At 49.2% G+C, this 22,153-nt stretch overlaps 1 protein-coding gene across 1 annotated transcript in view; it reads left to right on the top strand.

Annotated features, from left to right (window-relative positions):
• The window catches only part of LOC120916559 (receptor-type tyrosine-protein phosphatase H-like), a 1,518,207-nt gene that overhangs the window by 447,979 nt on the left and 1,048,075 nt on the right, over positions 1 to 22,153 (top strand). Inside the window, exon 6 of the mRNA XM_040327609.1 lies at positions 8,052 to 8,315. Coding sequence (XP_040183543.1) covers positions 8,052 to 8,315 — 264 coding nt within the window. The remainder of the gene's footprint in view (positions 1 to 8,051; positions 8,316 to 22,153) is intronic.

Raw genomic sequence — 22,153 nt, 5'->3', positions numbered from 1 at the left:
ATAAACCACTCCTTCAGATCTTTAGCCCTGACAAAGGCATCTCCCAGACTACTGCGGCCCGCCTCCAACGCTATGCCCTATTCTTGGGGGCATACAGCTACAAAATTCAGTATCGTGGTCATGATGCCAATGCTAATGCGGACGCTATGTCCCGACTGACAGGGAGGTCCATGGACTCTTCTCCACCGGTCAAGAGTTGTCGTTATACCAGCCTGTCCTTCTTGTCTTCTGGGGAGATAGCAGCCCATACAAACAAGGATACCTTTCTGAAAACAATACTCTCCTGGGTACGTTCCGGTTGGCCTGCAACTGTCACACAGGAGTATGAACCTTATTTCCGTAGGCGTATGGAATTAACTGTGGCTGGCAACTGTGTTTTATGGGGAGACCGAGTGATCATTCCACAGACCCTCCGGAGACACATTCTGGACTTGCTACATACTGGTCATCCCGGGAGCACACGTATGAAACAAAAGGCCATAGGCTATGTGTGGTGGCCAAACCTAGACTCAGATATCACAACATATGTGAATGCTTGTGCTGGATGTGCACAAACGGCAAGAGACCCTCCTCGAGGGTGCGTCCAGCCCTGGACTTGGCCCACGGTTCCTTGGTTTCGCCTACACTTGGACTTTGCAGGCCCGATCAGAGGACACACCTTCTTGATCATAGTGGACGCCCATTCAAAGTGGCCTGAGGTCATTCCTGTTACTCAGCCAACGACTAAGGCAACGGTTTCCATACTGTTACATCTCGCTGCTACGTTTGGATACCCCAGAGAAATTGTCACAGACAACGGTGCACAATTCACCAGTCAGGAGTTTCAGCATTTCCTGACTGCCCACAACATCAAGCACAAGTTGACCGCACCTTACCACCCGGCTACAAATGGTCAAGCAGAGCGGTTTGTGCAGACGTCATGCGGACCAACTGCGTCCTCGTTCTCAACTGCCCGAATCCCTGATGCCGGCTGAACCACCGGTGTCTCAAGGATCTGCTCCCAGCGAATCAGGATGCACAGAGACTGATGATTGGGGGGACTCTGAACTTTTGAACTCATCTCCAACAGAGCCCTCCAGCTCTGGTCCGGAGGTCTGTTTACCCTCTGAGCTGGGGGATCCCTTCTTGGCCCCGCCGGTACCCATTCCGGCCAGCCCTGTTTCCTCCGTTCCAGAATCGCTGGATGCCCGGCCTCAACGACACTGTCGCCCTCCTGACCGGTTTCAGTTGCAAGAGCGGTTACGAGACTTTCGACGGGGCCGACGAAAGTGATCCGATGACATATTAACCCAGCAACTGTTCCTGGAAGCTTGAAGTCCCATAATTCTCCTGTGTTTGGAGGACTGTTATTGGACAGCTATCAGTTAATGTTTTGTGCCTGTTATTGTTTTGTTGTGTTTTTTTTTTTTGTTTTTTTTTTGTTGTTTGTTTTTTTTAGGGATGGATGGAAGGTGTTATACCTGAAGGGTTTCACATGTACTGGCACTTTAAGGCTGGCTCCACCCAGCAGTGATGACAAGGGTCAAGGGGTACAGTAGCCATCTTAGAGAGACCACATGTAGGAAGCAGAGATATGTAATGTCCTGAGATGCATGTTGCAGTGTACAGGCTGTACTGAATAAACATCCATTGTTCCAGCCCAGAGTCTTGTGTCCCTCTCAACACAGAGGATATAACAGATACCTGCTAAACCAGACAGAAAAGGGAGGAAAAGAAGAAAGGACAGAATGTAAACATTGCATTACAATATTGACATCATTTAAATAACAGGAGACATACAAACATACACAACCCTATCTATCTAGCTGCCCATTCTCCGCAGTGTTGATAGTAGGTGGGTCCAGAAAAACCTGTATAGGAAACATATAAAATCATACAAAATACACAATACACATCCTGATGTATCAATATAATTTTCTATATACAACCTCCAAGGTCAGAATTGAGACTGTGCACTCGGGCCCGAGCACAAAATTTCCAGTCCTCCCAAAGAGTCCTAATGTAAGTGCTTGAGCATATTACTCTATTTGCAAGAATATAAAACTGTAAAGAACTGTATATACATTTCTGTCCTGCAATGTAATCGTTGCAGAACACTGCCCCTAGCGGTCAGTGCGCTGGTACTGCGGCAGTTCAGTTCAAGTGCAAGAAATAGCAGGAAAGGGGAAGTAAAAAGGTAGAACAATTCCTTTCTTGTGGAGTCTTCCTGTATTGCTGCATAGAAGTTGGCAAGAACCCCCTCTAACTGACTGAACCCAAACCCCTCCCAAGAGTTCTTCAGAAAAATGTCAATGCGGATCTGGAGGAGCAGGGGGGAAAAGGGGAAACTTGGAGAAAAACAAACTGAATGGGGCAAACCCTTGTCCAAACTTCTTTCAAAGTAAGTAGGCCAGGTAACACACCATCTGGCCCACTCAGTCACACAAAAAGGGGTCTGACAACACAAACATCGGGCGCCCGCATAGGACGGGCACATCACAGGTTGGAGGAGCGCTGAGCAAAAAAAACACAGCAACAGACTCACCAGCTCCTCAAGGTGGGCAAATTATGCCAGACTCACCTGATGCACCCCAGGTAGAATGCTTCTTTTTCTTCTTTTTGGTTCCCGGGGGCCCAAAATCCCCCGAAGCCTTGTTGCTCGGGAAATTGAGGTTCGAACAGATGGTCAGGGAGATCATTGCCATCCGTCTGGGAATCGCCCGACCAGAACTCGAAATCTGAGGAATCCTCCGCCCTGGCAGGGAGGTAATTTCGGGCCTTTGGCGGGACAACCGCCAGGTCCGGGCGATGCGGTAGCTTCCATCCACCGAAACTGGACTGTCGGAGGGGTCCCTCTCCAGTAGCGACACACCGAACAGAGGCCGCACCGACTGAAACGGCCTCTCGGGTCTCGGCCTGCATACTGGACATGCGGCCCACATGGTCATCTTGCTTAGTCCCATCAGACGGGCTTACCTCCACCAGGCAGGCGAACGAGGCGGCCGGCACAGAGGTCTTGGCGATCGGGACACCGACAGCAGCACTGACACCCAGCTTCTCCTCGGGGGAGAGAGGTTCCGGCCATGGGGCCTCCACCTCCGCGGCAACCGTACCCGAGAAGCGGTCCACATAATACTCCTTTGGGGGACCGATGGACGGTGCAGTATCAAACAAATATGCCCGATATCTCCGGCACTGAGCGAACGGCAGGAGGTGGACAGCCAGCTCCTGGCATCTAGGGCAGGCCAGGCCCAACATTTCTGTCCCTCCAGAGAACAGTAGCACAAACTGCCATCTCATAGACAGCCGAATGCCCATGTCCGTCACGGGCATCCCAGTTGGGATAGACACAGAGGACACGCCTGGTGTGGTCATGGGGCGCCTCAGTGCAGCAGAGTTCTCTGAGTTCCCGGACATCCTCAATAGCGATCCGTCCTTCTCAAAGAAGATGGTGGTTCTGCCGATTTGGCGCCAAGATGGGCGTTTTTTCTCCTTGTTGGAGCAAAACTGTACCCACGTCTCACACATGGGAGGGTGGCTCCTCCCACTTGAAGAACTTGTCCAGACACGTTGTAGGCGCGTGCTAGGCTGCACGTACGCCCAAGCTTAGCGATGCGAGGTTAACTCCCTCTCAGCCGGACAGTTCAAACACACGATACTGAACACTCATCGCTCCTTAATAAATGACTACTCACAATCTCCGTTGTCAATGGCAACAGCCGAAATCCCGGACGAGCCCCCACGTGTAGCGCCACCTCCTAAGGAGCCGCTGATTTGTTGTTGGGATCGGCGTATTAAGTTACCTTAGTGTTGTCTAGGGGTGCAGTTGGAGAACAGAGTATTGAGCGAATGTCCAGACAGTGAATAAAGATTTTCCAATGCTTTATTTCCAGGCCAACACGGCCAACATCAACATCAAATAGGAAGAAAAGGTTGATGAAGAAAAAGGGAGAACTTTGCAGTATCAGGCCTGGATATGAGCAATCCTGCTCTCAGTAGTATCAAATTGCAGTTCTTCGCCACTCTAGCCAGAGTGGGTGAAGTGCCCCCGGACAGACTCCTGCCACAAGCCTGGCAGCCGAAGTGTCACTTTAGATTGCTGGGAGGAACAGGTCTCTGTCACAGACCTGGCTCTAGGGCCTCTGCCACAGGCCAATTACTTTGGATGAGCTAAATGGACGAATTGAGTAGATTTAAGCATAGGTCACCGGATGACAGCATTCCGGTCATCAGATCCCCGATGGTTCGTTCAAGCCCTGTTGGACAACCTGCTTCCGGGTTCTCCTCAAGCCGACCCCCCAATTGAACGGCTCGCAGCCTGGAATCTTGTCAGTAAAGCGGGGGACCCAGCAAGTCACTGGGGCCCCTCTCTGCAACATAGAGCTCCGCGTAGCATTTGACCCCGGCCTGGAAGGCCATCGCCAGGGTCCGTTGGATGCGCGCACCCTAAAGGTGGATGCCGCACCTGGAACCCACTAGAACTGCCACAGATATACCCCTCCCCAGCATGCTTTGTGAGGGAAACTCCTCTAATTGGCTGCTGGGGAAAAATGGCTCTGCCAGAACCCCTCTAGCGCCACATGTCGCCCAGGGGTGGAAACAACACCCCTAGAGCGCAGGCTGACCTACAGGACATTTCTGGAATGGCAGTAGCCCAAATTTGACAAATTGTAAATGGGAGCAAAAATAACTCTCCCATTCCCCACTAACTTTAGCATAGTGCACATACTGGAAGTAAGGGGGCGCTACATAATGTTAACACTGAACTACTCTGATGAAAGTATGTAATTTTTTTTGTAAAAAATAATAAAAAAAAGAAATAATTATGGGCGATCAAGGGGTTAATCATGTTCCCTCAGTGTGTGTTCTAACTGTAGGGGGATGGGACTGAATAGAGAAGTAGACAGATCGTTGTTCCTAGCTAGTAGGAACACACAATCTGTCTCTCCTCTCCTCACAGAACAGGGATTTGTGTGTCTACACACACAAACGTCCCTGTTTTGGCTCTCGTACCCGCGATCGCCGCGGCCACACGCATCGGTTCCCCTCCAGTGCAGCGGGCGTGCGCACTCCTGTTATCCCTGTTTAAAGGGCCGACATACAGCTAAGACGGCTCACGGGAATATGCCGATCTGCCGCAGTATAATGACGCGGCTTGTCAGCAATCGCTTAAAGGGGTTGTAAAGTCATACGTTTTTTTTTCTCAATGCATTCTATACATTAAGTTAAAAAGTCTTCTGTGTGCACCAGCCCCACTCAGCCCCCCTAACAATTACCTGAGGCCCCTCTCTGTCCAGCGATGTCTATGAGTGTCTTAGCAATCTGAGATTCTCCCTCCTGATTGTTTGAGACACAGCAGTGGCGCCATTGGCTCCCACTGCTGTCAATCAAAGTCAGCTTGCCAATCAGGAGACATAGGGGGTGGGCCGGGTTGGGGCTCCGTGTCTGAATGGACACAGGGAGCTATGACTCGGCTTGGGTGCCCCCATAGCAAGCTCCTTGCTGTGGGGGCACTTAACAGGAGGGAGAGGCCAGGATCACAGAAGAGGGACCAAAGAAGAGGAGGATCCAGGTTTCTCTGTGCAAATTCACTGCAACAGAGCAGGTAAGTATAACATGTTTGTTATTTTTATAGAAAAAAAAACGTTACAATCGCTTTAACCACTTCCCGCCCGGTCAATAGACAATTGATGTCCGGGAAGTTATCTGTTATCCTGACTGGACGTCTATTGACGTCCTGAAGGATAACATGCCAGCGCGCGCCCGTTGGGGCACACAGCACGGCGAACAATGATGCAGGGTGTCAGTCTGTCGGAGGCTCTTTACCACATGATCAGCCGCGTCCAATCACGGCTGATCACGATGTAAACAGGAAGAGCCGTTGATCAGCTCTTCCTCACTCGCGTCTGACAGACGCGAGTAGAGGAGAGCCGATCGGTGGCTCTCCTGACAGGGGGGGTTTGCGCTGATTGTTACCCACGGATGCCCACACTGGACCACCAGGGAAGCCGCCAGGACAATCAGGGAAGCCCCAGGCATGTGGATGGCCAGGTACATCCCACATGGCCATCCACATGATGCCAGCAAATTGATGCTAAATATGTGTCAATCAGTGCCCACAAATATGCACTGATTGGCACCATTGTGAAAGACCTTTAAATCTGTGATGCCCAGCAATGCCACCCATCAGTGTCATCAGTGCCATCCATCAGTGTCCATCAGTGCCACCTATCAGTGACCGTCAGTGCCCATCCATGCCACCTATCAGTGCCACCCATAAGTACCCATCAGTGCCACCATAAGTACCCATCAGTATTGTCATAATGGCACCCAGTCTTAGTACTTCCGCAACCCGCTCTAAATAGAACTGACTGGGGCAGTCTGAGACTGGTTGAATCTCGTCTGGTAGTAGAAAATGTCTTGAGGTTGGAGTGTGATATTTGCAGCGTGGGCGTATGTCCGCCGGCGAGGGGCCCTCTGTGCATTTAGCACCGACGATCGTTGAGGGGGATGCGCTCACTACGCAAACACACTAGTGGTTATGGACAGATGTGCGCTCTTATCTGGATCATGTCTGATCAGCATGGGTTGGGATTTCGTAGCGTACGCCTGTAGATAGCCTCCATTCCACCTTTAATAAGGGTATAATCTGGATATGCATTATTCTATGGAATGGCGCAGATTAAGGATTCTATCAGCGATTAATATGAGAGCTTGTGATCGGTTTTGGGTCAGGGGGGCACATGCACTCCCTGCCCAGACACGCCCATAAGACTTTAGCCAGCATTGTATGTATTTCTATTCATTGTATTGTATTCATTGTATGTATTTCTATTCATTGTATTGTATTGTGGTGTTGTATTATTTTGTTATTATTATATTACTGTATTGAGTCCCTGTTAGAAGGGTTATCCTGCTGGGTGGAGCTCACACCCTGTGAGCTCACTTCCTATGGAGGAGGTCACATTTTGTGACATCACTTCCTGCTGGGTTTTTAATAAAACTGCCTGTGAGGGCGTCGGCAGACCAGTGATGACTGGGAGCTAGACTGAGAACAATTGGTGAGGTCTCTTGACTTGAATGGATGGGCAGAGAATGGATGGTGAGTGAACTTATTTAGCTCTAAGATGGCTTATTTCATTAAGACAAATTCTGTGCTTGTTAGCACAGGGCAAAATGGCGGTGTGCTCTGCATACAGCCTATTTTGCCACCACAGTGCCCATCAGTTCCGCCTATTGGTGCCCATCAGTGCCGCCTATGAGTGCCCATCAGTGCCGCCTATGAGTGCCCATCAGTGCCATCTATCAATGCCCATTAGCGCCGCCTTTTAGTGTCCATCATCAGTGCCCATCAGTGCCACCTCATCGTTGCCCATTGGTGCCGCCTTATCAGTGCCCGTCAGTGCAGCTGCCATATCAGTACCCATCATTGAAGTAGAAAACTTACTTATTTACAAAAAGAGTAACAGAAACAAAGAAAACCTTTTTTCTTTTGCAAGAATTTCTGTCTTTTTTTATTTTTTGCGCAAAAAATAAAAGCCGCAGAGGTGATCAAATACCACCAAAAGAAAGCTCTATCAGAAAGCTGAAAATTGGCTTAGGCAGGAAGGTGTATAAGTGCCTGGTATTGAAGTGGTTAAGGTTAAGAAAAGGAAAGGTAGAACCCCCTGTCATCTTTTTATTGCTGTCTGTTTCCCTGTTGCAGATTTTACCTCACTGTCCGGTAAAAGTTTGGCCTCACAAAAGAAAAGGAGGGGAAATATTTCTAATGGAGCTCCGGATAGCAGTATAACATGTTAGGGGCTTTAACATTCCCTTATTGTATAATTAACTAAAATGAAACATTTTTAGGACTTTAATTGTCAATAATTTGATAGAAAATGTGAATTTAAAAAAAATATTGGCAAATAAGGATTATGAATCTGTCGTTTAGTCTATAGACTAAAAAAATCTGCATTACATTTAAGAGAATTGCAAAACCTGCAGTTAGCCAATTCAACTAGTGTTCTGATGAATTTATGTATTGCTACTCTGTATATGTGTATAATGCTTTTTGCTCTTTGTGTTTTTAGTGCCATCTGTAGTTAAAGGCTTATTCATATCTAACATATCTACTAATGAAGTGACAGTCTCTTGGATGGAATCCAATGACCCAAATAATAAAACCTATACTTATACTGTGGAAGTGCAAGATTTTAAGAATCAAACAGATTTAAACAGCACCAGCACAGTTGTGTCAAATTTAAAGGCGGGATCAGATTACAACTTTAAAGTCTATGCGGTCACTAAGAATGGAGATTATGGTCGAGCTTCTGACATTAAAAATGCCACAACATGTAAGTTGATGTTTATGTAAACTAGCAAATGTGTGCCTGTTCATAAAAAATAGCAAGATTCAGCTCATATAGACTTCAGTGGGGTTAATAATAATAATGTAAAAAAATAAATTTTATATATTTTATATGGCACTTGCTTACTGGGCACATATACCCCCCTCCTGCCCAGGTGAAATTTAAGCTTCCGGCACTGCGTTGCTTTAACTGACAATTGCGCGGTGGTGCGACGTGGCTCCCAAACAAAATTGACGTCCTTTTATCCCCACAAGTAGAGCTTTCTTTTGGTGGTATTTGATCACCTGAAAAAAAAAATACAATATTTTTTACTTGTTGCTATAATAAATATCACAATTTTTTTAAAAAAATACATATTTTTTTTTCAGTCTAGGCCGATACGTATTCTTCTACATATTTTTGGTAAAAAAAAAAAAAAAAAAAATCGCAATAAGCGACTGGTTTGCGCAAAAGTAATAGCGCCTACAAAATAGGGGACAGAATTATTATTTTTTATTATTTTTTTTTACTAGTAATGGCGGCGATCTGCGATTTTTATTGGGACTGCGACATTATGGTGGACACATCGGACACTTTTGACACATTTTTGGCACCATTCACATTTATACTGCGATCAGTGCTATAAATATGCACTAATTACTGTATAAATGTGACTGCCATTGAAGGGGTTAACACTAGGGGGTGAGGAAGGGGTTAAATGTGAACCCTGCATAGTGTTCTAACTGTGGGGGAAGGGGGGTGACTGGGGGAGGTGACCGATCTGTGTCCCTATGTACAAGAGACACAAATCGGTCTCCTCTCTCCCTGACAGGACGCTGTCTCTGTGAGAGCCGGCAATGAGAAATGATCTCATATGTTTACATATGAGATCATCTCTCATTGGCCGCACAGGTCGCCTAGCAAACGGCCACTCCGATTGGCTGTTCACAGCGATCTGTGATTGGCTGTGTCCAAGGGACACGGCCAGCACAGAGTTTCCCCGGTGCGCGCTCGGGAGCGTGCGTGGGGAACGAGGAAAGGGGCGGACGTCAATTGACGTCCTGTTGGATTTTCAGGTCCGTGCTGAAGCCATCATTCGGCTATAGCGCGGGCCTCAGGTGGTTAAAGGTAGCTTCTCAAAGCGCTTTACAAGGAAAACACAAGAAATACACAGGATAACATGAAGGAAAAATGGGACAATTAAGTGAAAGCTAATGGAAAGGTTTCCCCGTTTTTTGTGGGGCTTTTAGGCAGCAATGTCAAAACAGTAAAATACTGGTAGCTATATAAAAATAGTATTTATTGAATAGAAAAAAAGCTTGGATGTCGCAGTATATAGAAGTTACAGCATAAAAACAAATGTAATGGTAAAATATCACATTCCATGGTACATCAGGCCCCGTACACACGAGAGGATTATCCGCTGGAAACGGTCCTCCGGACCGTTCCAGCGGATAAATCCTCTGGCGGATTTTGATTTGATGGTTGTACTAACCATCAGATCGAAATCCGCGCGGAATCCATCCGCGGTGACGTGAGATCCGGTGAGTCTGTACAGACCACCGGATCAATCCGCTGGACAGGATTCCAGCGGATAGATTTCTTAGCATGCTAAGAAATTTTTATCCGCTGGAAATCCATCGGCCGGAAAAATATCCGCGGAAAAATATCCGCTGGGCCGTACACACCACCAGATCTTTCCGCTGGAACTGATCTGCAGATAAATCCCAGCGGATAGATCCGGTGGTGTGTACGAGGCCTTAGACATATTCATTACACATGATATAGTATTTCATATTGTAGTACAATGTTGATCCCCGACGCGTTTCGACCAATTATGGTCTCTTCAGGGGGATAATTATTTCTAAAAAGTATATCACAAAAATATAAAATTAATATAAAAATAACATGTCAGTATTACATCGCATAGATTCTAGCAGGAGATATATTTACCGCTAAACATGGAATGGACGATATTGAAGCCACTGAGTGATCCAAGGGGACCTGTGGGAGCCCCCGCATTCCCGAGGGTGAGGTGTCCACCCATAGGGGTCTTCAAGGAGCCTCAAAAAATTGACACCCCGCCGGCGGAGGAGGAGCCGCCACCTGCAATGAATACCCAGAATGGCCATGTATAGTTAATTGAATGAGTAATTACAAACAAACCTATCAAATTGATGGCTGGAATGTATATTTGTATAAGCGAGTAAGGGCAGAAATATGATGTTAGATAAGGCATTCCTGAATATTCCAAAAAGGAAAAAGTTGACTAAACAATAAGGAATAATAAAAGGTAATCAAATGTGGGGTAGTGAATGTAGAAATAGTAACATGATGTGAAGCGTACTGAGGTGTGTAAGTGTGATGTGAATAATAATAAATGTATAAGGGTGCAGCATTAGTGCGAGTGACGAACTACCAATGAGATGAGTGGATAATGGTTATAATATAAAAATATAAAATAAATTAAAATGTATATGAATAAATTAACATAAATGTGTAGATGAAATAAATGGGTTGAAAGTGAATGTGAGAGCAAACGTGTGTGCCCAATGAAATTGGGCAAAAATAATAAATAATAAATAATGTGTACGATCAAATAATAGCAATAATATAAAAAAATGTAAAGGTTTGAATTTGTATATATAAAGTGTAAATTAACAGATTGATGTTTGTTTATGTAGCTTAGTATAGTAGGTAGTTGGGGGCCTGACGGCAGATATTGCAGAGCAGGCAAAGGTGGAATGCCAAAACGGTGTGGATGCAATAGCATCCAGCCTGGTGTGGGATATGGTGTGCATTCCCCAGAGGCCAGACATTAAATAATGCCCTAAAAGTTGCAATCCGGGTGATCCAGCGCAGGCTTGTAGCTCCCCCCACCCGCCGAAAGAGGCGGCGTTACGGTCCCCAGTAAGTGAAAGTCAGTGAAAGCTTGTCTAAAGATTTTTTTTTTAACCACTTAAGGACATTTACGTCGGCAGAATGGCACGGCTGGGCACAAGCACGTACAAGTAAGTCCTCTTTAAGTGCCCAGCCGTGGGTGGCGGGCGCACGCCCGCGACCCGGTCCGAAGCTCCGTGACCGTGGGACCCGATCGCCGCTGGAGTCCCGCAATCGGTCCCCGGAGCTGAAGAACGAGGAGAGCTGTGTGTAAACACAGCTTCCCCGTTCTTCACTGTGGCGCCGTGATCGATCGTGTGTTCCCTTTTATAGGGAAACACAATCGACGACGTCACACCTACAGGCACACACTCCTACAGTTAGAAACAGACATGAGGTCACACATAACCCCTTCAGCGCCCCTTGTGGTTAACTCCCAAACTGCAATTGTCATTTTCACAGTAAACAATGCATTTTTAATGCATTTTTTGCTGTGAAAATGACAATGGTCCCAAAAATGTGTCAAAATTGTCCAAAGTGTCCGCCATAATGTCGCAGTCACGAAAAAAATCGCTGATAGTCGCCATTAGTAGTAAAAAATAAAATAATTAATAAAATGCAATAAAGCTATCCCCTATTTTGTAAATGCTATAAATTTTGCACAGAAACCAACCGATAAATGCTTTTATTATTATGTTACCAAAAATAGGTAGAAGAATACATATCGGCCTAAACTGAGGAATTTTTTTTTTTTTATATATATTTTTGTGGGATATTTATTATAGCAAAAAGTAAATAATGTTGCATTTTTTTCAAAATTGTCGCTCTATTTTTGTTTATAGCGCAAAAAATAAAAACCGCAGAGGTGATCAAATACCACCAAAAGAAAGCTCTATTTGTGGGGAAAAAAAGGATGCCAATTTTGTTTGGGAGCCATATCGCACGACCGCGCAATTGTCAGTTAAAGCAACGCAGTGCCGAATCACAAAAACTGGCCGGGTCCTTTAGCTGCCTAAAGGTCTGGGTCTTAAGTGGTTAAAGCTGAGTTTCACCCATTTAAAAGTCAGTAGCTACAAAAAGTGTAGCTGCTGACTTGTAATAATCAGACTTTCACCTATCTTACAGTCCAGCAATGCGGGCACACAAATCCCTGATCCTCTCGCAGGCACTGGCATTCTGACTGTGGGCGCCCGACTGTGACTTCGCAGCCAGGTGCGCATGCGCAAGCCTAAAATGAGTGGCTGGACAATCTTCTGCGCCCTGTGATGTGTCCCAGAAGATTGCAGGGAGGGAGGGGGGAGAGGTGAACTTCCTTCCGGCGCCGCAGAGCCAGGGGAGAGAAGTGGGAGCTGGGTGCCCATAAAAAAAGGCTACCCTCTCCTCCCCCTAAAAAAATTACATGCCAAATGTGGCATGTCAGGGGGTCTGTAAAAACAGATCAACCAGCGCAGACAGAGGCAGCTCTCCAATTAGACACGTTAGGCGATTGTCTAAGGCCCCGCGATGACAGGGGCATCGCCTAATTGAAAAGCCGACTCTGCTGGAAACAATGCCGCTGCGGCAGCGCTGCATTCCGACAATCAGAGGGTTATTGTTGCTGCTGCCTGTGAGCTCTATGGCCAGGCAGTGGAGACTGGAGAGAGAGGACGGAGCTGTGGTTCTGTATGTGTCCTGGGGAGGAGGTAGGGCCAGTACTGTGTTGTCCAGGGGGGGAAAAGAAGGGGAGGAGACTCATTCCAGCAGCAAAATGTTAATACAGTGATTCCCGCTACTCGGGGATGCAGATCGCCCCCCCCCCCCCCCGTCACCCCCCACTGGGCCACTGGAGTGCTGCGCTGAGCAATCCCCGCCCCCAGAGGAGGCGTACACAATCTGGTAAGCAGAAGGGAGGAGGGCCCCCGACGGGGAGGAAGCCTCACCAGGGCTGTATGAAGCCAATGGGAGGTAGGAGAGAAGAGGTGTCATGCCACAACCTCCTTCTGCAGCCAGCTACCACCATCATCAGAGAGAGCCAGCCCCCACCCCTGCTCCTCCAGCATCTCTCAGCCATTGGTCTTTATAGCCACCTCTGCCCCATTCCCCCCACTCCCTTCCTCCTGATCATCAGTGCCACACTCAGGGCAGCTCAGTTCTGTGCCAGTGTTCCAACCTGTGCTTGACAGCCCCTGACCCCTCCACCCTGCCCTTACCCCCACCTATACAGGGCACCACTACGGGGGCGGGAGGTCCCAACCCAGTCCAGTGCTGATGCTCAGTTGTGGTGGGCCGGGGCGCTCTGCTTCCTATGCTGGCACTGCCTGCTGATTGGCTACCTCCCTCACTGGCACCAGCACCACGATAGAACACTGACACCAGCACCCAGATAGTGCTCTGTATCTCGGTGCTGGTGTCAGTGTTCTCTTTCTGGGTGCTGGTGTCAGTCCCTCTATCTGAGTACTGGTGTCAGTGTTCTCTATCTGGGTGCTGGTGTCAGTCCCTCTATCTGGGTGCTGGTGTCAGTCCCTCTATCTGGGTGCTGGTGTCAGTGTTCTCTACCTGGTTGCTGGTGTCAGTGTTCTTTACCTGGGTGCTGGTGTCAGTCCCTCTATCTGAGTACTGGTATCAGTGTTCTCTATCTGGGTGCTGGTGTCAGTCCCTCTATCTCGGTGCTGGTGTCAGTGTTCTCTTTCTGGGTGCTGGTGTCAGTGTTCTCTGTCAGCATCCAGAAAGAGGGCCTGACACCAGCACCCAGATAGAGGGACTGACACCAGCACCCAGAAAGAGAACACCGACACCAGCACCCAGATAGAGGGACTGATACCAGCACCCAGATAGAGGGACTGATACCAGCACCCAGATAGAGGGACTGATACCAGCACCCAGATAGAGGGACTGACACCAGCACCCAGAAAGAGAACACCGACACCAGCACCCAGATAGAGGGACTGATACCAGCACCCAGATAGAGGGACTGATACCAGCACCCAGATAGAGGGACTGATACCAGCACCCAGATAGAGGGACTGTCAGTCCCTATATCTGGGTGCTGGTGGCAGTGTTCTCTTTCTGGGTGCTGGTGCCAGTGCTCTGTATCTCGGTGCTGGTGTCAGTCCCTCTATCTGGGTGCTGGTGTCAGTCCCTCTATCTGGGTGCTGGTGTCAGTCCCTCTATCTGGGTGCTGGTGTCAGTCCCTCTATCTGGGTGCTGGTGTCAGTCCCTCTATCTGGGTGCTGGTGTCAGTCCCCTCTTTCTGGGTGCTGGTGTCAGTCCCCTCTTTCTGGGTGCTGGTGTCAGTGTTCTTTTTCTGGGTGCTGGTGTCAGTCCTTCTATCTGGGTGCTGGTGTCAGTCCCTCTATCTGGGTGCTGGTGTCGGTGTTCTCTTTCTGGGTGCTGGTGTCAGTCCCTTTATCTGGGTGCTGGTGTCAGTCCCTCTATCTGGGTGCTGGTGTCGGTGTTCTCTTTCTGGGTGCTGGTGTCAGTCCCTCTATCTGGGTGCTGGTGTCAGTCCCTCTATCTGGGTGCTGGTGTCAGTCCCTCTATCTGGGTGCTGGTGTCAGTGTTCTCTTTCTGGGTGCTGGTGTCAGTGCTCTGTATCTCGGTGCTGGTGTCAGTCCCTCTATCTGGGTGCTGGTCAGGGCCGGACTGGGAATAAAATCCAGCCCTGGAAAAAAATTCACACCAGCCCCATAGCATTTTTATACCAGCCCAACAGCAAACATCATTATTTTCTTGTTCATGAAAGGGAAAACCATACATTTTAAAGCACATTTGAAGAATGTATTATATATATATATATATATATATATATATATATATATATATATATATATATATATATATATATATATATATATATATATATATAGATAGATAGATAGATAGATAGATAGATAGATAGAAGACAGATATGAAAGTAGTAGGTATATGTAGGTATAGTGGAACACTGGGAAGCCTATACTACATGCTGTGTACCCCTGGCGGGGAATTGGATCTGGTGAGTGGGGACCCTTGTGGGGGAGCACCGTGACCACTGTGAATGCTGTATCAGCTGTATAGGAACACCTTTCCTCACTGCAAGAACCTGCATCCATAAGCCCTGACTGGAATCAATAGAACTTTTCCCACTAGAGACTATTGTGTTTTATGTTTTTATGTGATCTCCTTCATGCGGTCTTACTGGTCATATAGCCTTAGACCTGAGGCTGCAATTGGACTATATACTTTCATTCACTGTATGATTATTTTGATTCTCACCTGCACATAGCATTTGTTAATAAGCTGGCACAGGCCCACACTAACAGTTTTATTTTCTCACTGTTGATTAATGTGGAGGCTTACACATCTAGCCAAGGTTACCACTGCCAGCGGTTGTGGAAGCTCATATATTGAATTTTTTCACATATTCTATTATATTTAGTGCACTTATTTGCAGCTCACCTTATTGGATCCTATATTTGGGTCCTTTTCTCACCCTTTATGGTATAAAGCGGGCATCACTAAATGGCGGACCGCGGGCCACATGCAGCCCTCTGCCATTCGGACCGCTTCGGTACTGCGATGTAGGAGCCTTTTCTTCCTCCTGCCATCACTCTGTAATCCTCACAGAGCCGACAGCGGGAGGCGGAACAATTCTGGGTGGAGGGCGGAGCTGCCCGAGGTGATCAAACAGGCGATTGGCTGCTAGGACTGTCCTTCATCCTAGCAGCCAATCACCTGTTTGTTACCTCGGCCCTCCATCCAGAACTGTCCCGCCTCCCTCCCTGCAACTCCTCTCCTGTCCCTATCCAGACATGCTGTGCCTCCCTCCGATCTGTCTGTGTAAGGTAGGACAGTGAGGGGGTGAAGTAAAGAGCTAACATCTGAATGTGGGGGGAGGATTCCGAGCCTCAGGATTGCAGTGATGTGGGGAAAGGGGCTGACGACATCAAAGAGGGGGAGCTGAGCACTGAAGTGGGGGGGGGGACTGAGGACTGGAGTGTGGGGGGGGGACTGAGGACTGGAGTGTGGGGGGGGGACTGAGGACTGGAGTGTGGGGGGGGACTGAGGACTGGAGTGTGGGGGGGGACTGAGGGCTGGGGTGTGGGGGGGGGACTGAGGGCTGGGGTGTGGGGGGACTGAGACTGTAATGTGGGGGGAGCTGAGCACTGTAAGGTGGGGGGACTGAGGACTGTAATGTGGGGGGGGGGCTTGAAGACGTTAAATTGGGGTGACCAAGAAGGACAGTGATGTGGGGGGACTGAGGACAGTGATGTGGGGGGAGCTGAGGATTGTAATGTGGGAGGAGCTGAGGACTGTAATGTGGGAGGAGCTGAGGACTGTAATGTGGTAGGAGCTGAGGACTGTAATGTGGGGGGGCTGAGGACTGTAATGTGGGGGGGGGATGAGGACTGTAATGTGGGGGGAGCTGAGGACTGTAATGTGGGGGGGCTGAGGACTGTAATGTGGGGGGAGCTGAGGACTGTAATGTGGGGGGGGCTGAGGACTGTAATGTGGGGGGAGCTGAGGACTGTAATGTGGGGGGAGCTGAGGACTGTAATGTGGGGGGAGCTGAGGACTGTAAGGTGGGGGGACTAAGGACTGTAATGTGGGGGGACTAAGGACTGTAATGTGGGGGGGGGCCTGAAGAAGTTAAATTGGGGTGACCAAGAAGGACAGAGATGTGGGGGGAGCTGAGGACTGTAATGTGGGGGAAGCTGAGGACTGTAAGGTAGGGGGACTAAGGACTGTAATGTGGGGGGACTAAGGACTGTAATGTGGGGGGGGGGCCTGAAGAAGTTAAATTTGGGTGACCAAGAAGGACAGATATGGGGGGAGCTGAGGACTGTAATGTGGGGGGAGCTGAGGACTGTAATGTGGGGGGAGCTGAGGATTGTAATGTGGGAGGAGCTGAGGACTGTAATGTGGGGGAGCTGAGGACTGTAAGGTGGGAGGAGCCGAGGACTGTAAGGTGGGAGGAGCCGAGGACTGTAAGGTGGGAGGAGCCGGGGACTGTAAGGTGGGGGGACTAAGGACTGTAATGTGGGGGGGGGCCTGAAGAAGTTAAATTGGGGTGACCAAGAAGGACAGAGATGTGGGGGGAGCTGAGGACTGTAATGTGGGGGGAGCTGAGGACTGATATGTGGGGGGGCCTGAAGAAGTTAAATTGGGGTGACCAAGAACTGTCATGTGAGGGGGGGCTAAGGATATTAAAGTGGAGGTTGGGAATGTAATGTGGGGGGTAGGCTGAGGACTGTGATGTGAGGGACTGAGGACAGTGATGTGGAGGGGCTGAGGACTGTAATGTGTTGGGGGGAGCTGAGGACTGTAATGTGGGGTTATTATATACATAGGGGCAGAGGACAGTACTGGTAATGGGGGTTGATGTTAAGGGAGTGTGAGAACATTACTGTGGAAAGAGTGGAGGGGGTGATGTAAAGGGGGAGCTGAGGACACTCTTTAAGAGGGGATCTTGATGTGAAGGGGGTTAAGGACTGTGATGTGCACTGGGGACTAAGGACGCTGATATAATAATGGGTTAAGATCTGTGCATGTGCATTAGGTGCACACGTTGTGGGTGGATTAGCCTATTTTAATGGGCTCACTACCCACAAGAAACAGAGAGAAAGAAGTCCTTGACCTTTTTTAAAAAAAAAAAAATTGCACCGCACCAAGCTGCATTGTGCTGCAGCAACAGAGGTCCGACATGATATTCGGACCTCTGCTAGAAGAAAATGTCACTGACCGGACCTCGGCGAATTGTAATTCAATACCCCTGGTATAAAGGGATAAGGCACAGGCAGCGCCATCACCCCAATCTTCACATTTTCTATCACGTTCACCTACCCCTTTAAGGCCTCATTCACACGGACGGACCGTTCATGTACACCTGTCAGTTTTGACGGCGGACCTGAACGGCGGCTCCATGCATCTCTATGGAGCGTCGGTTGTCAGCGAGACATGTCCGCTGACATCCGACCCTAATCGATCCGCTAAAAACAGACGTATGGGGGCCACGTCCCCATCCGTCCATGTGGATCGGATCGGGTAAGATCTGATGAAAATGGACATGCTGTCCGTTTTCATCAGATCGCTCCATAGGAGACAGCGGTGCCCGACAAGCCCCTCCCAGCTCAGTGAGCAGCTTGTCATCCATTGGCTCAGCGGAGATCTGCGTAGCGACGGAGTCCGCCTCGTGTGAATGAGGCCTTAGGGGTTGGGTTTCCAGGGGGGCAGCAGCCCAAATCACGCTCCTAAGCGCAGGCAGATTATTGTTTTTTTTTTTTTTTCAAATTACACATTTTTTTTTTTTTGCATTTAAAAAGGTAGGTGCAGAGAGGGGGGGGGGGGGGTTGGCCACGGAATGGTGAGAGAGAGATTATACAGTCCAGATTACAATTTGCAGGGGCAGCAAAGGTGACAGAGAGAGGGGGGTGCACCATGCAACCCCCCCCCCCCTCTGTCACCTACCTTTTCTGTCCCTGCAAATTGTAATCTGTATAATCTCTGTCTCTCACACCATTGCACGGTGCACTCTCCCCCCCCCCTCTCTGAGATTATTATACAGTTTACAATTTTCAGGGGCAGCAAAGTTAAGTGACAGAGAGAGGAGGGGGGGCCCGGGGGGGGGGGGGGGGTGCACCGTTATATGGTAAGAGAGAGATACAGTATACAGGTCAGGATTTCATTAAAATATATTTGTTCACCTTGTGCTCCAGTTGATGGCAGGGATACCCATCTTCATGAGCTACAGATCTCCATGCTACACCGTTAATGTCTTCTCCTCTCTGCCTCCTCTGCCATGTGACCCTGCAGGAGAAAGGAGTGGGCGGTGCTGGCGCCGCACAGGACGGTGGAACTGATCTGACGTTCGGTCCTTCTTCCCTTCGGCTCCTCCCCTCCCTCAGTCACATGATCGCTCCAGTCAATTGAGTCCTCCACACAGCGCCGGGTTAGATGTGAAGGAAAGTGCGGCGGCGGCGAGCATGGCGGCCGCTACCCTCCGGTGACCGGCCCGCCGCTGCTTTATATTTCTGACACACGCGTGACACTGGAGTGACTGCCTGGCATAGGGCAGGCATCTCCACCCCTGCATAATTGCAAAGTGCAAAGTGCGGCCGCGATGGCGGCCAGCGGCCGCCGCCGTGGCCCACAGCTGATTAATTTTGACTGACAGCAGGCGGCCTACCGGGAATTTTCCCGCTATCCCGGTAGGCCAGTCCGGCCCTGGTGCTGGTGTCAGTCCCTCTATCTGGGTGCTGGTGTCAGTCCCTCTATCTGGGTGCTGGTGTCAGTCCCTCTATCTGGGTGCTGGTGTCAGTCCCTCTATCTGGGTGCTGGTGTCAGTCCCTCTATCTGGGTGCTGGTGTCAGTCCCTCTATCTGGGTGCTGGTGTCAGTCCCTCTATCTGGGTGCTGGTGTCAGTGTTCTCTTTCTGGATGCTGGTGTCAGTGTTCTCTGACACCAGTACCCAGATAGAGGGACTGACACCAGCACCCAGAAAGAGAACACTGACACCAGCACCCAGATAGAGGGGCTGACACCAGCACCCAGAAAGAGGGACTGACACCAGCACCCAGATAGAGGGACTGACACCAGCACCCAGATAGAGGGACTGACACCAGCACCCAGATAGAGGGACTGACATCAGCACTGAGATACAGAGCACTGACACCAGCACCCAGAAAGAGAACACTGACACCAGCACCCAGATAGAGGGACTGACACCAGCACCCAGAAAGAGAACACCAACACCAGCACCCAGATAGAGGGACTGACACCATCACCCAGATAGAGGGACTGACACCAGCACCCAGAAAGAGAACACCGACACCAGCACACAGATAGAGGGACTGACACCAGCACCCAGATAGAGGGACTGACACCAGCACCCAGAAAGAGAACACTGACATCAGCACCCAGAAATAGAACACTGACACCAGCACCCAGATAGAGGGACTGACACCAGCACCCAGATAGAGGGACTGACACCAGCACCGAGATACAGAGCACTGACACCAGCACCCAGAAAGACAACACTGACACCAGCACCCAGAAAGAGAACACTGACACCAGCACCCAGAAAGAGAACACTGACACCAGCACCCAGAAATAGAACACTGACACCAGCACCCAGAAATAGAACACTGACACCAGCACACAGATAGAGAACACTGACACCAGTACTCAGATAGAGGGACTGACACCAGCACCCAGATAGAGGGACTGACACCAGCACCGAGATACCGAGATAGAGGCACTGACACCAGCACCCAGAAAGAGAACACTGACACCAGCACCCAGATAGAGAACACTGACACCAGCACCCAGATAGAGAACACTGACACCAGCACCCAGATAGAGGGACTGACACCAGCACCAAGATAGAGGGACTGACACCAGCACCGAGATACAGAGCACTGACACCAGCACCCAGAAAGAGAACACTGACACCAGCACCCAGATAAAGGGACTGACAGTCCCTCTGACTGGGTGCTGGTGTCAGTCCCTCTATCTGGGTGCTGGTGTCAGTCCCTCTATCTGGGTGCTGGTGTCAGTGTTCTCTTTCTGGGTGCTGGTGTCAGTGTTCTCTTTCTGGGGTGCTGGTGTCAGTGCTCTCTTTCTGGGTGATGGTGTCAGTGCTCTGTATCTCGGTGCTGCTCTCTGACACCAGCACCGAGATACAGAGCACTGACACCAGCACTTTAAAGCTCTTAATATATGCAATTTATATAGTAAACAGGTGAAAGGTGTCTGCGCTGTGAAACAAAAATATATGTATTATTTAATACTAAAACTATAAAAATGTGAAGGGAAAGGGCACAAGTGGCTGGAGGCAAGTGAAGTGTTACAATATGGTAGCAATATAGTGAACAGTCTCTGGATATAAAATGGTGGCACACATATGATCTGAGGCAGAAAAGTCCGAAAAACAAAGGACCACACAGTCACTAGTAACAGCCCATTCACACTAGGGTGACCACATTTCCATACAGCCATTCAGGGACACCCCCCCCCCAGCAAGCAGCGGTCGGTGACATCACAAGGAGACAGTGCCGCCATATGACGTGGCCGAGAGGCCCCGCCCCTTACCTATTTAAGCATTTGTTTCATGTATGGAAGCCCAACATTGCAGCTGCAGGCAGCCACTTAGATTCACAGAGTGTAATTGTTCTTGCGATGTTGGGCTAACATACATGAAACAAATGCTGTTTATATCTAAGGCACTAAAGTTGTATATAAAACCCTGTACTTTATACCACAAATGAAATACAAATGACACAAGGGATCTGGGGTAAAAACTGCACATACACTGACTTACCCGACTACTACACTGACCTACTGTACCTGATCCCTACACTGACCTACCTGACGACTACACTGACCTTCCTGATCCCTACACTGACCTAATTGATTGCTCCATTGAAATACCTGACCACTACACTAACCTGATTCCTACACTGACCTACCTGATCATTACACTGACCTACCCGATTCCTACCCCGTCCATTGGGGGAGCATGTCAGATCCTCAGCTCTAAGGAACTAATGCTGGGATCTGTAGTCGGTGAGGTTGAGATAAGGGGTGGGAGAGAGAGAGAAGGGGTGAAAGAGAGAGAGAAGGGGTGGGAGAGAGAGAGAGAGAGAAGGGGTGAGAGAGAGAGAAGGGGTGGGGAAGAGAGAGAGAGAGAAGGGGTGGGGGAGAGAGAGAGAGAAGGGGAGAGAGAGAGAGAGAGAGAGAAGGGGTGGGAGAGAGAGAGAGAAGGGGTGAGAGAGAGAGAGAAGGGGTGGGAGAGAGAGAGAAGGGGTGAGAGAGAGAGAGAGAGAAGGGGTGGGAGAGAGAGAGAAAGGGGTGGGAGAGAGAGAAGGGGTGGTAGAGAGAGAGAGAAGGGGTGGTAGAGAGAGAGAGAGAAGGGGTGGGAGAGAGAGAGAGAAGGGGTGGGAGAGAGAGAGAGAAGGGGTGAGGGAGAGAGAGAGAGAAGGGGTGCGGGAGAGAGAGAGATAGGGTGG

This window comes from Rana temporaria, chromosome 10, assembly GCF_905171775.1.
Source record: "Rana temporaria chromosome 10, aRanTem1.1, whole genome shotgun sequence".
NCBI lineage: Eukaryota > Metazoa > Chordata > Amphibia > Anura > Ranidae > Rana > Rana temporaria.
This window is presented reverse-complemented; position numbering and strand designations above follow the sequence as displayed.